We start from the raw sequence: 17,122 nt of genomic DNA, 5'->3' as shown, positions 1-17,122 counted from the left end.
CAGAATAACAAGATAAATCACTTACCTCCAAGTAAGACACTTTCAGAGTAAATTCAAAGTCACTCTTTTTATTAATTTCTTGGAAGAGAAGCTGTATTACCCTGGGAATGACCCCGATAGTTGATTCATGTTCTTGCTCTGCAGTGTATGCACCTCCCATTGAATAGGTTTTTCCAGAACCAGTCTGCCCATAGGCCAGGACAGTTGCATTGTATCCTGGGAAAATAGAAGCCACATGGATAGCAGTGGCTTTCTTAAGACAGATTCCTTTAATAGCAGCTACAAAGAAGAGTTCTGTGGGTTCTATAATTTTATATTACTCAAGAAAAGTAAAGAAAATTACTGGTCTCAAACTGCACCACCTTTTGAAAGTCCTTAAAAGCCAAATACAGATGTAGGGACTGAAGAGATGGATCAGAGGTTAAGAGTACTCAAAGGCCCTGAGTTCAATTCCCAGCCACCATAGGGTGGCTCACAACCATCTGTAATGAGATCTGGTGCCCTCTTCTGGTGTGTAGGTATGCAGGCAGAACACTGTATACATAATAATAAACCTTTATAAAAAACCACAGATGTGACTAAGATAATAAAGGTAGCCAAGTCATGGTAAAAGCCTTTCAAAGATTTATTCTTGAGGATTTATACTCCCTATTTCGAACAATTCTAAATTATGAAAGGTAAAAAGTAAATAGAAGTCTCAGCAGCTGTGTATGAAAGCACATTCTTGTATCCCAGAGTTCAGGCGGCTGTGACAGGATTAAAAGTTGGGACTGGGGCTGGAGAGATGATCAGTGGTTAAGAGAGTGGCTGCTCTTCCAAAGGACCCAGCTTTGATTACCAGCCCCCACATGATAGCTATAACTGTCTGCAACTCCAGTTCCAGGGAACCTGATGCCTTCATCTGGCTTCTGTGAACAGCAGCTGAACATGTGGTGCACAGACATACAAGAAGTCAAAACAGCCATGCACATAAAATAAAAAGAAATAAATCTTTAAAAAAAGAGAAAGAGATGGGATAGGGAGAGAATTTGAAAAGCAGTAACTTTTTTTTTTAAACAACTGATGAAAAATCTCTCTCTGAACTATCTGAACATACACAGACCATATTGTCAGGATCCATGCAGAAATAGCATTTAAGTATGATTAAATGTCATATTTATTCTTTGCTTTTATAGACTATTAATAAGGAATAATCCATTCGTAGATGCTCATGAGCCAGGCCTGGTAGAGCTTTTCTGTTAATGCCAGGACTTTGGAGAGTTCATGGCCAAGCTGGGTATGATAGAACACATTTTTAATCCCAGTATGCTGGAGACAGAGGCAGGAGGATCTCTGAGTTTGAGGCTATCCAGATCTACACAGTGATAGTGAATTGTAGGCCAGTCAGTGTAAAACAAAGAGACCTTGTTTCAAAAAAAAGAAAAAAAAATTAGGATCAGATTGAGTTACACAGGAATACTTTTGTCTCTAAAACAAGGCAGAAATGTTTTTTTTTTAAAGTCCATGATATAATGAGCTGAAAAAAGAGGCTTACATAGCAGGTTAAAAGTAATTTAAGTGAAGCTGGGTGGTAGTGGCACACGTCTTTAATCCCAGCACTCAGGAGGCAGAGGCAGGAGGATCTCTGTGAGTTCGAGGTCAGCCTGGTCTACAAGAGCTAGTTCCAGGATAGGAACCAAAAGCTACAGAGAAACCCTGTCTCAAAAATCAAAAAAACAAAACAAAACAGTAATTTAAGTGTAAATAAAAATACAGGAAAAGATCAAAAGGCTATAAATTCACATTGTTATGATTATCTGTGACTAATAGGATGGTAAACAACTTTTAAATTATTAAATGGGACACACCGTGGAATAGTGTCTGTATTTCCTATTGCCTATATAATCTGCATCGTTTGCAGACAGATAAGATATATACCTGTTTGAGCTTTAAGTATTATTTTCTACATCTATTTTTATTTCCTGCCTTGCTAGAAAATACGGAATACTACTTGTACATTTCCTTTTGTACCATAAATTTTGAGTTTTGACTGAAATTGGAAGCAGATAATTCCAGCTATAACTACAGCAATATTTTTTAAAAGAAAACAATTAGATAACCGATGAGTTATTCACACATTAAATTATTTTAACTCACTAATTTAGTATAATAATTTAGTATAATAGCTAAAGAAACTATAAATTCAAATTTACTTCAACATCTAATAGATACCCCAAAAAGCCATCCCTTATGAGAGGATTAGACACAGTCTAAAGGCAACTCTGTTAAAACAACCATTATATTTTTGTCAAAGCTGTCAATTACTTTTTACCCAGATAATTTTGGAGCCTAAAAAGAAAAATCTTGGGGCTGGAGAGTTGGCTCAGCAGTTGCAAGTACTGGCTGCTCTTCTTTCTAGAGGGCCCGGGTTTGATTCCCAGCACACACATGGTGGCTTACAACTATCAGAAACTCCAGTCTCAGGAAATCCAATGTCCTCTTCTGGCCTCTCCAGACACTGCAAGTTATGTGGTATACAAACATACATCCAGGCAAAAAAGTCCATACATAAAGCAAGCAAACAAACCCACAAACCCCACAACTTTTTAAAACCTAAAAATAGAAAATGAAAAAAATCTTTAAATTTTGAAAAAAAAAGTAGGCCAATTTAAGTGATAACTCTGAAGTTTTTTAAAAAATTTTCTGGTGTGGTAGTTCAACACCTTGAATCTCAGCACTTGAAAGGCAAAAACAGGCAGATTTCTGTGGATTTTTAAGACAGCCTGGTCTATACAACAAGTTCTAGGCAAGCTAGACCCTGTCAGAAGAGGAGAGGAGAGGAAGGGGAGGGAATTTCTACTCTAAGCTCTTAACCTGTAATCGGAAGTTTCTAATATATTGCTGCTATAATCTGATGACTGTCGGGCAGGATATAATATTCTATAACTTTCTACAATATCACAAATGCAGATAAGCAACAACATCTTGGGAAACCAAGTTTTAGTACTGTGTCAAAAATACTCAGGACTCTGGTACCAGGAGTCCAAAGTATAAGGGGATACTATTGAGCTGAATATAAAAAGACAAGATTTGTTCTTGCCATTAAGGATGGTGTTAAACAAACACATGTATATATCTGTATTCATATATTCATTTGTATTTTAATAAATAAAGCTTCCCTGAAGATCGAATGCAAAACAGTCACACGAGTCAGCCATATAGGTCAGGCAGTGGTTGCACACACCTTTAATCTCAGCAGCCACACTAGTTAGCCATAGAGGCCAGGAGGTGGTGGTGCATGCTTTTAATCCCAGCACTACAGAGGAATATAAGGCTGGATGAGACAAGAACTCACTCTCCTTCAGTCTGAAGATTTTATAGAGGTAAGAGCTCTCTAGTGGCTTGGCTGCTTTGCTTTTCTGATCTTCAAGTTGAACCCCAATATCTGTCTCTGGGTTTTTATTATTTGTGCTACATATCTGAATCACTTTATATTTGCCATTGTCTTCAAATAATACAGTTTAATCCTCATACTTCCCAGGGTAAGAATACAAAAGAAGGGGCTGAAGGAATGGCTCTGTGGTTAAGAGAATGCACCATTCTTCCAGATGAGCTGAGTTCAACTCCAAGCACTCATTTCAGGTGGCTCACAAGCAGCGCCAGAGGAATCTTGACACTTGTGGCCTCTACGGACACCTGGACTCATGTGCACAAACTTACACATGGTGGCGCACGCCTTTAATCCCAGCACTCCGGAGGCAGAGGCAGGTGGATCTCTGTGAGTTCGAGACCAGCCTGGTCTACAGAGCTAGTTCCAGGACAGGTTCGAAAGCCACAGAGAAACCCTGTCTCAAAAAACCAAACAAACAAACAAACAAACAAACTCATACACCAAGAGAAAGGCAGGCAGGCAACAGGCAGAAGAGACAGACACACACACACAATTTAAAATAATAAAAAATAGATAAATAAAAAGTACAACTACTGTACTTTTACTAAACTATGGAAGTGCATTTGTGGAAAATGACCAGATAGTGAAGAGTCTAAAAAAATATTTAGAAATGACCAAAGCAAACGGGTGGTAGCTGGGCATGGTGACTCAGGCCCGTAAGCCTGACGTATAGGAGAATTAGGAGCTCTTATGTGACCTGATCTGTTGGGAGGGCTGGCAGTGGGATCAGGATGTATCCTGGGTGCATGAACAGGTTTTTTGGAGCCTATTCCCTATGGAGGGATATCTTGCTCAGCTTTGATACGGGGGGGGGCTTGATCCTGCCTCAACTTGGTATGCCAGACTTTGTTGACTCCCCAAGAGAGGCCTTACCTACTCCAAGGAGTGAATGGGGGATAGGATGGGGAAAGGTGGGAGGAGAAAGGGACAGTGGGGGAACTGAGGCTGGTATGTAAAATTAGGAGCTAACAGCTAGTCTCTACTGCATTACAGAATGAATTCAAAGCCAGCATGCACTCGATGAGACTCTGTTTCAAAACAAATAGCAGAATATATGTGATATGAAGGGGAAAAGAGGAAAATAAGGGTGGGGCTTTAATTACAAAGGAGCCAGAGAGGACAATACGGGAGAGGGAGGATAGAGGGACAAATAACACTAAGGATGTTTGAAAATGCCATAAGAAATCATACTATTTTTATTAATTACAAATAGTACATATAAGTATATGTATATGCATATATAGTTTAAATAAACTTATACCATTTGGATTGGCAATGCTCCCCTTCAAGAGTCATAGATTATCTAACAAAACCCTAGTACTAGACATGAGAAACCTTTCAAGTTGTTGGTCAGAGGAGACAAAAAACTCCCAGTACAATACAGGCTACTGTTATTAAATTCCAGAGGCTGAAGGGTTAAATCCCTATTACTGAAGACACCATGAACTTTGGACACTGGACTTGGAGGATCTACAATGGATCTGACCTGAATGGGAACTAGCTTTCATAGCATAGGAAGGTGCTATGCAAACTGCCGAGCAAGTGAAACAACCAATAGTCCTACCTAGCTGTGAAGCTTATGAACCACAACGGCCAGCATTAACCTGATATCCCTAAAGGTCAATAAGTGACACTCATATCTTGGTGCTAAGGCCCCCTCAACAGGAAGGAAATCATGCCTGATACTTGAAACCTAGCCAACTACCCAGGGCTAGTGAGGCATGGATCTTGTAGAACCTAGTAAAGCTACTTTACTAAACAAGTATAATTTCAAATTGCATTCTAAATACTTATCCTTCTACCCACAGATAAGAGAGGCCCTCACACTTTGGAGAAGCTTCTCTTTGCAAAAGATAGAGACCATTACAAGAAACTATAACTGTTCAAAATACAGAGACACCTCATCATGGGGTGCTCAGCCCCAGTGGGTACATACACAACACAAATCCTCCACCTAAGACCAGGGAACATGGCAGACAAGGGTGCAGAAAGATTCTAAAAGCCAGAGGAGCAGTAACTCTGCTGTGAGATTGTGTCACCTAGGAAAGGCAGAAAGGCTTCTCCTACAATATGTCAACAGTATAGGTGCCTAAACAAGACCCGAAGAAAGACAATACTAACAGGCATGCTAACACGGAAGGGAGAAAACTCATAGGGCCCCACTCCTACACAGAGAACTACAGTCAATTAACGACTGCTGAGAGATGAATAAGTCTTTCCCAGGGACGATCCCCTTAATTGGTTATCCATACCAAGTGGTCAGTCCTGAAATCATATATAAAGCAACACTATAGACTCAGCAGGTTCTATTTACATATTATGCACTAGAGAGACAGAGAGAGAGAGAGAGAGATAACAATTAAAAAGGGACCATGCACTTAAAGAGAAAAGGAAGGGGGAATAATTTAATTATTGAAAAATAAATAGGATGAGGAAGAGAGTGGAGGGAAGAAAGTTATTAGATGAGAATCAAACAAAATCATGTAAAAGAGAAAAGTAATTAGAAGAGAATTAGAAACATAATGGTTTTCCAAATATGCAAAAAAGGAAGAAAAAATTAACCTTACAGGGGGAAAATTTGGCAGATTAATACCTTGGCCAGAATATCAAAATGAATACCAGCAAAAATAGGGCAAATAAAAACCATGTACTGCCTAATAGGAATCAATGGGAATACAGAAGCACACCTGTGGTGTTTATTGCTAAAAACCATACAGCTCAAATTTTATCATGTCAGATAAAAGCAAACAGACATACAAATAAGTGCTCTGTAATCTTAAGTATCAAAACAATGAAAGTAAACAAAGATTCAAGAACTACTTTATACCTGAGGACTAAAGAACATGATTTTTGAACTAAATCCTTTTGCTATTAAAGGGTATTGCTGAAACTGACAAAATTTGAATAGTTCTAGGGATTAGATGGTAGCAATGTAATAATGCAACTTCTGTATGACAGCTTTGCCATGTAATTTTGACTCTTAGAGGAAATACATGATCAAGTATTCAGCGGTCATTAGATCAACAACTTATCACAATTGATTCCAGAAAAAAAGACGGCTTCTTTAAGCCCTGGGTTCGCTTCCCAGCACAGAATAAAGCAAACCAGGGATGGAGGTACACATCTGGAATCCTGACACTTAGGTCACAGGGAGACTGAAAAGTTCAAGGTCATTCCTGCTTATTTAGTGAGTTCCAGGAAAGCCTGCACTGCCTGAGACCTCAAAGAAAAAAAAAACAGGTTGGCAAGATGGCCTGGTGAGTAACAGCATTTACTCCTGAGCCTGACAACTGGCATCTGGGCCCTAGAACCCAAATAGTGGAAGAACTAACTCCTGCAAGTTGTTCTATCACCTTCACATGTTCATTGTGACACATTAGCACATACAATTCACATTAAATAAATGTTAAAAAAAAGTAAATGAATGAATAAAGGCTGGGTCTGGGGAGATGTCCCAGTGGGCAAATTGCTTGCTGTGCAGCCTGAGAACCTGAGTTGAGATCTCTAGCAAGCTACATAAAAACTGGACATGTTAGCATGTAGCTGTGTAAAGCCAGCACTAGGAGGGCAGACACAGGTGGATCCTGGGGACCTGCTGGCCATTCATTCTAGCTGAAATGGTTTGGAGAGAGACCCTGTCTCAAAAAAGAAGATGGAGAGCAATAGAAGAAAACACCTGTTAACCTCTACATGCAATAAGACATGCATGAGCAAGGACATCTGTACACACATGTGCATATACTTCGATATTTAATATACCCTGAGACACGATATCATTTAAGTTTTGCTATGTGTACTCATGCAGGTACACATAGAGTTAAAAAATTTAACCCCAGCACTCAGGGAGGCTTAGACAGGCAGATCTCTGAGTTCAAGGCCAACCTGGTGCTGGGATTAAACTGTGAGCTGCTTGATATGAGTGTGGGGAACCAAACCTGGGTTGTCTACAAGAGCAGTAATTGCATCCTTTTTCTTTTTGGTTTTTCAAGACACGGTTTCTCTGTAGCTTTGGAGTCTGTTTTGGAACTAGCTCTTGTAGACCAGGCTGGCCTCGAACCTACAGATATCTGCTTACCTCTGCCTCCAGAGTGCTGAGATTTAAGGTGTGTGCTACTACTGCCCAGCTAGTAATTGCATTCCTAACCACTGAGCCATGAGTCCAGTTCCCATGGTATTATATTTAAAGGATGAAAATACATTTGACTAGCTGTTGCTTAGAAGGCTTGAGCGTATCTAGAATGATGAACTAAGATCACTGGGTAGAAACTAATGGGAGATAAATTTCTTTTCAGTATTGAGATCTTTGTTGCATAAATAACGTTGTGTAAAAGCTGATAAGTTCAACAGATGGATTTCAATATCTGGGGGAACACATGGGTAGGAAAGGACCATTTCCTGTAAGCTGTCCTCTGACCCCCCTCTCCCACACTGTGACACACACTCACACAAAGTAACTGTAAAAAAACTGAGTTGTCCAAAAGAAAGCAGCCATCTAGTGGGCTACTTAATGACAGTATGACTTCTCTGTCAAAGAAAAACTTTAAACAGACATTGGAGGTGTGTTGTAGTGGTGCGTGTATATAACCCCAACACTTTAGGGGTAAAGACATAAGGATCAGGAGTTAAGGGTCAGCTTCTGCTACATAACTATCTAAAGGTCAGCCTGGGATAAATGAGACCCTGCCACAAACAAGACACTGTAAGTTCATCTAATTGCTATAGCAAGGCAGGAAATCCAAGCAGATAAAGAGGAGGAAAGAAGGTGGAGTCAGGCTGACACCACGTAGCCACCCAAGAAGCAAGGGGTAACAAACTAAGAGCCTCGTGGTAAAATATAAAATACAAATGGGTTAGTTTAAGGTATAAGAGTTAGATAAGAAGCCTGAGCTAATAGGCCAAATGGTGTTGTAATTAATACAGTTTCTGTATGATTATTTGGGTCTAGGCAGCCGAGATGCAATGTATTTTATAATTGGAAAGACTAATATGATACAGTTCTAATTTTTAAATGAACAGCTGGTGAGGTCTGCACAAAGTCCCAGCATGGATACTCATGAAGTCCTGCACTTAGCTGAGGAATTACCAGCAACTGATGGGAGCTCAATGGAGGAGGAACAATCATTTTTCTTCAGGGATGTGACCTGCAGAAGCTACCCATGCTCTATAAGATGCATCTACATACTGGCAACACTAAACATTCTCTGTGTTCAAGAAAAAAAAGAGAGAGAATATGTGCTGGAAATAGGGGACGGACTGGAGGGGAGGAGATGGGAGAAGAACTGATAAAGCTGATATGCTTGTATGAAATTCTCAACTAATTAAATAATTGAAAGGAACTCAGGACCGCGAGGGGTGCACCCACACACTGAGACAATGGGGATGTTCTATCGGGAACTCACCAAGGCCAGCTGGCCTGGGTCTGAAAAAGCCTGGGATAAAACCGGACTCTCTGAACATAGCGGACAATGAGGACTGCTGAGAAGTCAAGAACCATAGCACTGGGGTTTTGATCCTACTGCGCGTACTGGCTTTGTGGGAGCCTAGGCAGTTTGGATGCTCACCTTACTAGACCTGGATGGAGGTGGGTGGTCCTTGGACTTCCCACAGGGCAGGGAACCCTGATTGCTCTTTGGGCTGACAAGGGAGGGGGACTTGATTGGGGGAGGGGGAGGAAAATGGGAGGCGGTGGCAGGGAAGAGACAGAAATCTTTAATAAATAAATAAATTAAAAAAAATAAAAAAATTGAATAACCACTGTACTAAAACAATTAGACATCTCTCAGGTTCTACTTCTCTTTGGAATCTTGCTAATAAAGTCTTTGCTTCTGCAAGAAACTGGCCACGATATTCAGGGGCTTAAAAAAAAACTATCTAAAAAATTCTACTCATCATTCAATACCTACCTCAAAAGTTCTCTATGCTTGGACCTTCACCTAAACTCCCCGAAAAGGAGCTAGTGGCAGCCTTCGACTTGTCATAGGTACTTCGTAGGAAAGCAGCAAAACGTCTATAGTAGGCTTCACTGTGTGTGTTCCTACAATGCTACACATTAAACTGGGTCTCGCTATGTAGCCCTGGCTGGTCCTGAACCCAGTATGTGTAGACCAAACGGGCTGGCCTTGATATTTACAGAGATCCACTTTCCTCTGCCTACCCCTGAGTGCTAGGATTAAATGCATGCACCATCACATCCATTTCTGGCTATATTATAAACCAGATTGGGCTATAACAAACTCGGGGTGGGGGGGGAGAGAAAAGAAAAAGAAAAATCACGAAAACCATTTTAAATAGGTGCAAAACTTTAGGTTTTTTTTCTATGTATTCAAACTCACTTATGTAGTCATCTACCTGTTCTCTGACCTTTCTGGACTTTGAACTCCTTTAGAGCCCAGAGGCTATATTATCTGAATACTGAGGCTTTTCACTCCAGCAGGTTGGCATACCATCAGAACCAACAAATTTATATTGTTTTGTGTGTCTGTGAGACAGAGTTTGTTTTTTGGTGTGTGTGTGTGTAGCCCAGATAGGCTGGAACTCAGAGATCTGCTTGCCTTTGCTTCTCAAACACTGAGATTAAAGGCATGCGCCACTATACTCCGAGGGCTGAGCTGGCCCTCTAGTGATCCCACAACAACAAAAAAACATGCCTAGGTCAAAGATAAACAGCATGGTCTAAAACTGGCTTCAAAGGTAAAAAGACTGAAAGATTTTCACAAATTTTACTAGGCTGTGAGCTTTTTTTTTTTTAAAGGAAGGAGTCTGCTTCAGCCGTTCCTATCTGTAGTGCCTATATAACCACACAATACATGCTCAAAAAAACAGTGAATTAAACAGCCTCACCTTTAAATATGCCTTTTATGAGTGGAGCTACTGCTGTATTAAAGACCTCTTCCTGCTCAGTAGAGGGGTCAAACACAAAATCGTAGGTAAACGATTTATCATTACCAACCACCACCTGAAAAAGGCAAAAGATAGGCATTGGGGGTGGTGAGAACTAAAACCCAGACCACGCCCCCAGCTGCCTTTCAGCTCCAGCTGGGGCGAGCTAAACTCTTACCCACCTGAGGCTCTCCAGGTACGAAGGACAGGCACGTCTGGCAGCCCTCACTGATCTCTTTGGAGACCAGGGGGCGACAACGCAGTGCCACCCTCACAGGAATTCCCTTCACCTCTTCTTTCATGGTAGCAGCTCAGCAGGCGTCCACGCGGAGTGAAGGCGGCTCTCCGGCTCTCCGAGGGGGCACCGGAAGCTGGCAGGAGTGGGAAGGCCCTGAGGCCGTAGGGGCTCTGGGAACTCGGCAGGGCAGCCTCCCTCCCAGCAAGATCACAGCCCTCCCGTCACTCACACTCGGCCACAGCCTAAAGGTCGGTCAGTCTCAGCACTGCGGTGTCTGAAATAAAAAGGAAAAAAACCCTCCAGCTCAGCCGGCGACCTCGCCAAACCCCTAACGTACTAGAAAGGGCAGCGTCTGAGCTACCGCGGCCCGGTAACTCACCAAACTAAACGTCCCTTTCCCGGATCTTCCCTGGCGCCCTGTTCCAACTGGAGCTGTAACCGCCAAGTTTCAAATTGAGCCTGGAGGCGCCAGCCAATCGCAGCGCAGACAGCCGGGCCGGGAACCTGCATGTGAGCACGCACAACGTGACTCCAGCGAGGGCTTGGGAACCAGCTGGCTGCAAGCGAGCTCCGCCCACGCTCGCTGGTAGCCAGCATCCGCTTCCGGTTCCCGGGCCGAATTGGCCGCGAGCCAGGGCGCCGCGGAGGGAGGCCTGTTTGCCGGTGAGGTGGTGCTGCGATAAGTGGTCGTGAGCGCGGGCTTCGGGCGGGAGGCAGGACCTGGATCTGGAAAGGAGCCGGTGCCTACGGAGTCCATCTGTGGACGGCGCGTTTACTAAGCACCTCTAGAGAAGGTGGGGCGGCGCCTTGCCCCAAGCCCTATGGGAGAGAGTTGGCACTCCCTTGCTGTTTTAAAGTAGATCTTTGTAGCTGCGTTCTAATTTCCCCTTCTCTGGGTTGAAGGCGACGACACCGATATTTCTAGAACTGTGAGAAATAAGAACATGCCATTCGAGTGCTTAACAAGGTGCTAGGCATTTAAATATTTAGAAAAGTTGATAAGGTTTTTTTTTTGCCCCCTTGTCCCCTCCCAATCTCAACACGTCCATGCTGCTAGGCCCATAAATGGATGGCCTTAGGGTGGAACGCTTTCTGAAACAGAGAGCTTAGTCCTTTGAAAATCATTTTGTTTGATTTCTCCTTTTCAGGGCTTTGCCTGAAATGGATACCCGGATCCCTTATGATGATTACCCAGTGGTTTTCCTGCCTTCCTATGAGAATCCCCCAGCATGGATTCCTCCTCATGAGGTGGGAACCATCCTCGTCCCTGAATAGGGGATACCTACCTCCAAGTATGAGATCTATGAAAGATAACGTAGCAAGATCGTGCAGCTGAATGGAGAGTGAATCAAGGGGTGAATTTCAAATGGGGACCCCTAGGAGACTTCTTGTAGTATCATCTTTCCAGGACCTTTCACGCCAGTGAATGCCGAAAACTAGGAATCATAGTTTCCATTCTGTCAATAAAATAGTGATCTTTGGGGCTGCTAGCGGGTCCTGAGGCTGAACATCTCATTTAGACTGTGGTATCTGTTTCGTAGAAACTGAGTCTGTGACTTTCTCACTTCCTAGCCCTAAGTTAGCTGGTTTATTGATGTTCTAGAAGAAGGTAGGTGTAATTAAGATTGGCAGTAAGATTTCTGAGGTTGCTGTGTCTTGCAGAGAGTGTACCACCCAGACTACAACAATGAATTGACCCAGTTTCTGCCACGAATCGTCACACTGAAGAAGCCCCCTGGTGCACAGGTAAACTTATAGAAGCTGCTAATCTCACCTACATTTGGCCATGCCAGAGGTTGGACTTGGTTGGGGCTTGGATGTGAATTGGGAAGTAGGTGGCCAGAAAAGCTGGTGCTTCCGTAGTTTCTCATTTTCTTCTGAGTACACTGATGTTCCTACGTATTCTTGTGTCTGTGATCTTGTCTTACAGCTGGGATTTAACATCCGAGGAGGAAAGGCCTCACAGCTAGGCATCTTCATCTCCAAGGTCTGTGCATGAATGTGTGTGTGGCAGGCTGTATGGCTAGCTACTTCCTTTTAACAAAGGGAATTTATTAAAATACACTGGTGCCCCAATAGCTGGAGAATGGATGACCGGTGGAGTCATAGAATGGGCATAACAGGAACTCACCCTTTCCTTCTCAAAATTGCATTTGGGTCAGGTGTGGTCAGTAATCTGAGGACTCCAGAGGCAGAAGCGGGAAGGTCAGGAGTAGGCAATAAGAATCTATAAAGCAGGCTAGGTGGTGGTGGTGCACACCTTTAATCCAAGCACTCTGGAAGCAGAGGCAGGTGGATCTCTGAGTTTAAGAACAGCTGGGACCAAACAACAAAAAAAAGAATCTATAAAGGCAACTGTATGCCTTTTATCCCAGCACTCGGGAGGCAGAGGAGGTGAATCTCTGAGTTCAAGGCTGCCTGGTGTATAGATCAAGTTCCAGCACTACACAGAGAAACCCTGTCTCAAAAAAGAACCATATATATATATATATATATATATATATATATATATATATATAAAGCCAAAAACAAATTGAGAAGCAGATTTCATTTGGCAGCCCGCTGATTTCCCAGTAGTGCCACAGAAAATGGCACACTTGAGCAACCCTGAATTTCCCCTGCCATCTCCCTGGAATTACTCCATCTCAGTTACGTGTATTATCCCTTTACTAACAGGTCATTCCAGACTCTGATGCACATCGAGCCGGACTTCAAGAAGGGGACCAAGTTCTAGCTGTGAATGATGTGGATTTCCAGGATATTGAGCACAGCAAAGTAAGCATAGCACATGGGCTATAGTCGTATAAGAAGCCATCTCAGGTAGGACAGGCCGGACGGGATTAGCCTTATCTGTAAGAAAGCATCTCTTCAAGGGAAATGCACCAGAAGAGAGCAACTCTCGGTGACCTAGATGTTTGAAGTGGCAGATTACATTCCTTTGGTATGTTTCTGTCCTGGGTAACCTCTCATCATTTGTACAAGCTGCTGTGTTCCTTCCAGGCTGTTGAAATCCTGAAGACAGCCCGAGAAATCAGCATGCGCGTGCGCTTCTTTCCTTACAGTAAGACAACTTTTTTTTTCCTTACATGGCAGGGCTCTAGGTACATAGAACTCTTTTTAATATGGAGAACAGCAAACCCTGGAAGTTGGGAATAGGGAAATTGGGAGCTCAGCCCGAAAATAATGTGGTGTGTTCTTTCTTACCCCAGATTATCATCGCCAAAAAGAGAGGACTGTGCACTAGAGGCTTGCAGCCCATAGCCCTCCATGTGGAATCTGCCCGAGCAGGCTGGCTAGCCCTCTGAGACGCAGTCAGGAAACTCTACTCTCAGTGCCTTCCTGACTTTGCGGGTGGGGAGGATGGGGAGCAGTTTACCAGCTGCGATCTATATCAACTGTACTGTCCTTGGAGTTCCCCTAGTTTCCTGGGTGAGTTTCATTCTGGAAAAGGAGAGAGCTGGTGATGTTTGTAGCCTGTGTGGAAAGCCAGCTGGAAAGCAACTGGCATTTATCAGGTACCACAGATGGGTCATTTAGCATTTTATTTGTAGAAATCAGAAAGAGAATCTGGGGACCTTCCATCTGATTTGCCTAGCCATGCACCTAGTCCTTGTACATATACTTTGGAGTCCCATACACTTGGGAGACTCTGAAGAGACACTGGTTTTGCCCCTTCCTCCTCATCCCCCTAAAGTAAAAACACAGTACCAAACAAATGTGGCTTGAGTGATACTATATGAATATAAAATACCACTGAGTAAAAAAACCTACAACAACCAAACATTGAAAGGAACAGCAACATCAAACCTATTTTATTATTTTTTTTTATTAAAAATTTCTGCCTCCTCCCCGCCTCCCTTTTCCCTCCTCCTCCCCCCACTCCCCACGCCCCATGCATCAAACCTATTTTACAACTATCTGTGTCTGGCTAGAATACTTGGGAGGTTAAAGAACCTTAGCTGTAGAATAACCAAGGGATGCCTAGGGTCAAGGACCCTGCAGGCTAAAACTGCCCCTTCTCCAGGAGTGTTAGGCTGTCTGCTACAGGGGCTGGTATCAATATATTCTCCTTTTCCATGTTCTCTGATCTGGAACTTAAACCAGGAAAGTAGCATGGATACACTGCTCACAAGCAGCAGTAGGAAACTGGTTCGTGATTTCCCACTTGTAGTTTGAGTAGAGCTAACTGCCAACTTCCTCCTTTTTCTGACCCCACCCCCAAATAACTTTTTGTCATCGTAGATATTTAGTGACTGACCATTAGATACTACAGAAATCACATCTATGCAGTCTCCACTGACATCAAAATACCATTCAGAATTTAAAGTTTTTTTATTTCCTCTGAAGAAGGTGCTACAGCAATGAAAGCCCAAATTTTGACTTAAAAATCCCACAGAGAGTCATCAAGATGGCTCTCTGGGTTGACAATCTGAGTTCGACCCCTAGGATCCACATGGTGAAAGGAGAGAACTGATTCCCAAAGTTGTCTGTTGCCCTCCACCTGCAGGCTTTGGCATGCAAGCACATTGCAAGAATCCTGGGGAGCTGAACTGAATCTCTTAATTCCTTCTGGAGAGTGAATCTTTGGTTTGTGGGAGAACTAGAAATCTACCTATTTAAATAAACAAGTTAAATCAATTTTTCAAATGGATGACATGCAGAAACTGGCTCTTCCCATGAATCCTACCCCAGCTATACTAAAAGTATTGCTCGAGGCTCAGTTCTGTTATTGGCACCGTACCTTCTGAACAGAGCTGGAGGTAGAATTAGTTTGTCTTCCTGAGAAATCTTCTAATTTGCTCTGCTGACCCCCAGTGGCCATCTGAGAAAGAAAAGCATGGACATTTCTGCAAAACCTATTAGCTGAGTCTACCAAACAATGTTAAAGTCAAGACTCTACGTGGTTAAGAAATTTGTGTTGAGTTTTTTTCCCCCTGAGACAGGTTCTTGCTACATAGTCCAAACTGGCCTTGGACTCAGGATCTTCCCATCTCATCCTCTGAAACTCAGAGATCACAGGTGTACACCACTACACCCAGCTGTGTTTAACAAGTGTGTGTGTGTGTGTGTGTGTGTGTGTGTGTGGTGTGCATGTGTGTGTGAAGGTCCAGGGGTGTGTGCTTGGATATAAAGGTCCAAATCAACTATTTCCTCAATCACTTTCCACCTTATCTTTTGGAGACAGTGTCTCTCACTGAACCTGAATCCTTTTATTTGACTGGCCTGTTTGGCAAGGAAGTCCCAGGGAGCTTCTTCTCTCTGCCTCCCCAGTGCTGGGATTACAGGTATGTGCTGCTACATCCAGGATACCTTTTTTTTTGAGACAGGGTCTCTATTATGTATCTCTGGCTGTTGTGGAACTTACTGTGTAGACTAGGCTGGCCTTGAGCTTGGAGAGATTCACTTGCCTCTGCTGGGATTAAAGGTATGTGCCACTATGACAGACTAAACGTCCAGCATTTTAACTGCACTGTGGGGTTCAAACTCATGTCCTCATGTTTGTGCAGCTAATACTTTACTGACTTAAACATCTCTGTAGCCTCCAGTTGAGATTACTCCTCACCACTAATTTATTAATTCATTACTCACGTTTTACATCTAAGGTACAGGGAACATTGCAGAAAAGGGAGGGGGATGGCGTGGAAATATGTCAGAGCCAGAGGATAGATAGGAGAGCTTTCTTCTGTCTCCTGGATATGACATAGCCTTGTAGTCACAAACACACCACAGCTATGGCTACCTGCATAAGAACTTTTGAGATTTGTATGATGAGCTAGGGGGAAGCCGATAGAAGCTTCTTTTTTATTATTATTATTTATTTATTTAATAAAGATTTCTGGCTTCTCCCCATCACCACCTCCCATTTCCCTCCCCCTCCCTTACTTAGACCTGGAAGGAAGTGGGAGGTCCTTGGACTCCCCACAGGGCAGGGAACCCTGACTGCTCTTTGCTGACAAGAGAGGGGGAGTTAATTGGGGGAGGGGGAGGGAAATGGGAGGCGGTGGCGGGGAGGAGGCAGAAATCTTTAATAAATAAAAAAGTTTCTTGTAAAGATCTTGCTCTAGAATAGCATTTGTCAACATGTAGGTTACGACCCCTTTGAGGTGTTGACCAACCCTTTCACAGGGGTCACCTAAGACCATCAGAAAACAGACGTTTACATTATAGTTCATAACAGTAGCAATATTACAGTTTATGAAGTAGCAATGAAGTAACAAAATAATTTTATGGCTGGGGTCACTATAACAGGAGGAACTGTATTAAAGGGTTGCAGCATTAGGAAGCTTGAGAACCACTGCTTTAGGACGAGGTTCACAGGTATTCATTATTTTAATTTTACTAATGTGATTATTGTTCTAAATAAGATTCTTCAAGGCCCAGTAGAGTGCCGCTGAGCTAGATTTCAGGTTAAATTTTATTTAATGTAGGTGGCTTGCGGGAAGCTTGTGAACCTGGCCTTTTAGTCATCAATGAAAATAGATAGGGCACTCTGTGTCACTGAGTAGTTAGGAGATGGAGTAAAAGGAGCTGACTACTTCTGGGAGCTGCTTTATTTTAAGTATAGGAGTTGGAAG

General features: G+C 42.8%; 2 protein-coding genes across 3 annotated transcripts in view; one reads left to right on the top strand and one right to left on the bottom strand.

Annotated features, from left to right (window-relative positions):
• Positions 1 to 10,650, bottom strand: part of LOC121443301 (chromosome-associated kinesin KIF4-like) — a 105,234-nt gene extending 94,584 nt beyond the window's left edge. The window contains exons 1-3 of the mRNA XM_041645004.1: positions 10,492 to 10,650; positions 10,271 to 10,385; positions 26 to 216 (exon numbers count right to left, since the gene is read on the bottom strand). Coding sequence (XP_041500938.1) covers positions 26 to 216; positions 10,271 to 10,385; positions 10,492 to 10,611 — 426 coding nt within the window. The 5' untranslated portion in view covers positions 10,612 to 10,650. The remainder of the gene's footprint in view (positions 1 to 25; positions 217 to 10,270; positions 10,386 to 10,491) is intronic.
• Positions 10,651 to 11,140: 490 nt separating this feature from the next.
• LOC121443320 (PDZ domain-containing protein 11) lies at positions 11,141 to 13,866 on the top strand. Of its 2 annotated transcripts, none has more exons than XM_041645038.1 (7): positions 11,141 to 11,210; positions 11,696 to 11,795; positions 12,210 to 12,293; positions 12,478 to 12,534; positions 13,224 to 13,322; positions 13,548 to 13,608; positions 13,757 to 13,866. In XM_041645038.1, the coding sequence occupies exons 2-7, from the start codon at positions 11,709 to 11,711 to the stop codon at positions 13,789 to 13,791; spliced, it is 423 nt and encodes a 140-aa protein (XP_041500972.1). In that variant the 5' UTR covers positions 11,141 to 11,210; positions 11,696 to 11,708; the 3' UTR covers positions 13,792 to 13,866. The 2 variants fall into 2 exon arrangements, with proteins under 2 accessions (XP_041500972.1, XP_041500971.1); XM_041645037.1 differs by having other exon boundaries at positions 11,168 to 11,341.
• Positions 13,867 to 17,122: the final 3,256 nt, after the last annotated feature.

Source organism: Microtus oregoni, unplaced genomic scaffold (assembly GCF_018167655.1).
Source record: "Microtus oregoni isolate MIOR12 unplaced genomic scaffold, Mior012 000104F_ref0000108, whole genome shotgun sequence".
Classification (NCBI taxonomy): Eukaryota; Metazoa; Chordata; class Mammalia; order Rodentia; family Cricetidae; genus Microtus; species Microtus oregoni.
Note: the sequence above shows the minus strand (reverse complement) of the source record. Positions and strands in the feature narration are given on the sequence as shown.

What these genes read in the sequence shown, in the direction of transcription:
- LOC121443320 (XM_041645038.1), top strand. Translation starts at nt 11,709, where the DNA reads ATGGATACCCGGATCCCTTATGATGATTACCCAGTGGTTTTCCTGCCT. An exon ending in AGAAGCCCCCTGGTGCACAG is followed by an intron (nt 12,294 to 12,477) that starts GTAAACTTATAG and finishes CTTGTCTTACAG; the next exon opens with CTGGGATTTAACATCCGAGG. An exon ending in TAGGCATCTTCATCTCCAAG is followed by an intron (nt 12,535 to 13,223) that starts GTCTGTGCATGA and finishes CTTTACTAACAG; the next exon opens with GTCATTCCAGACTCTGATGC.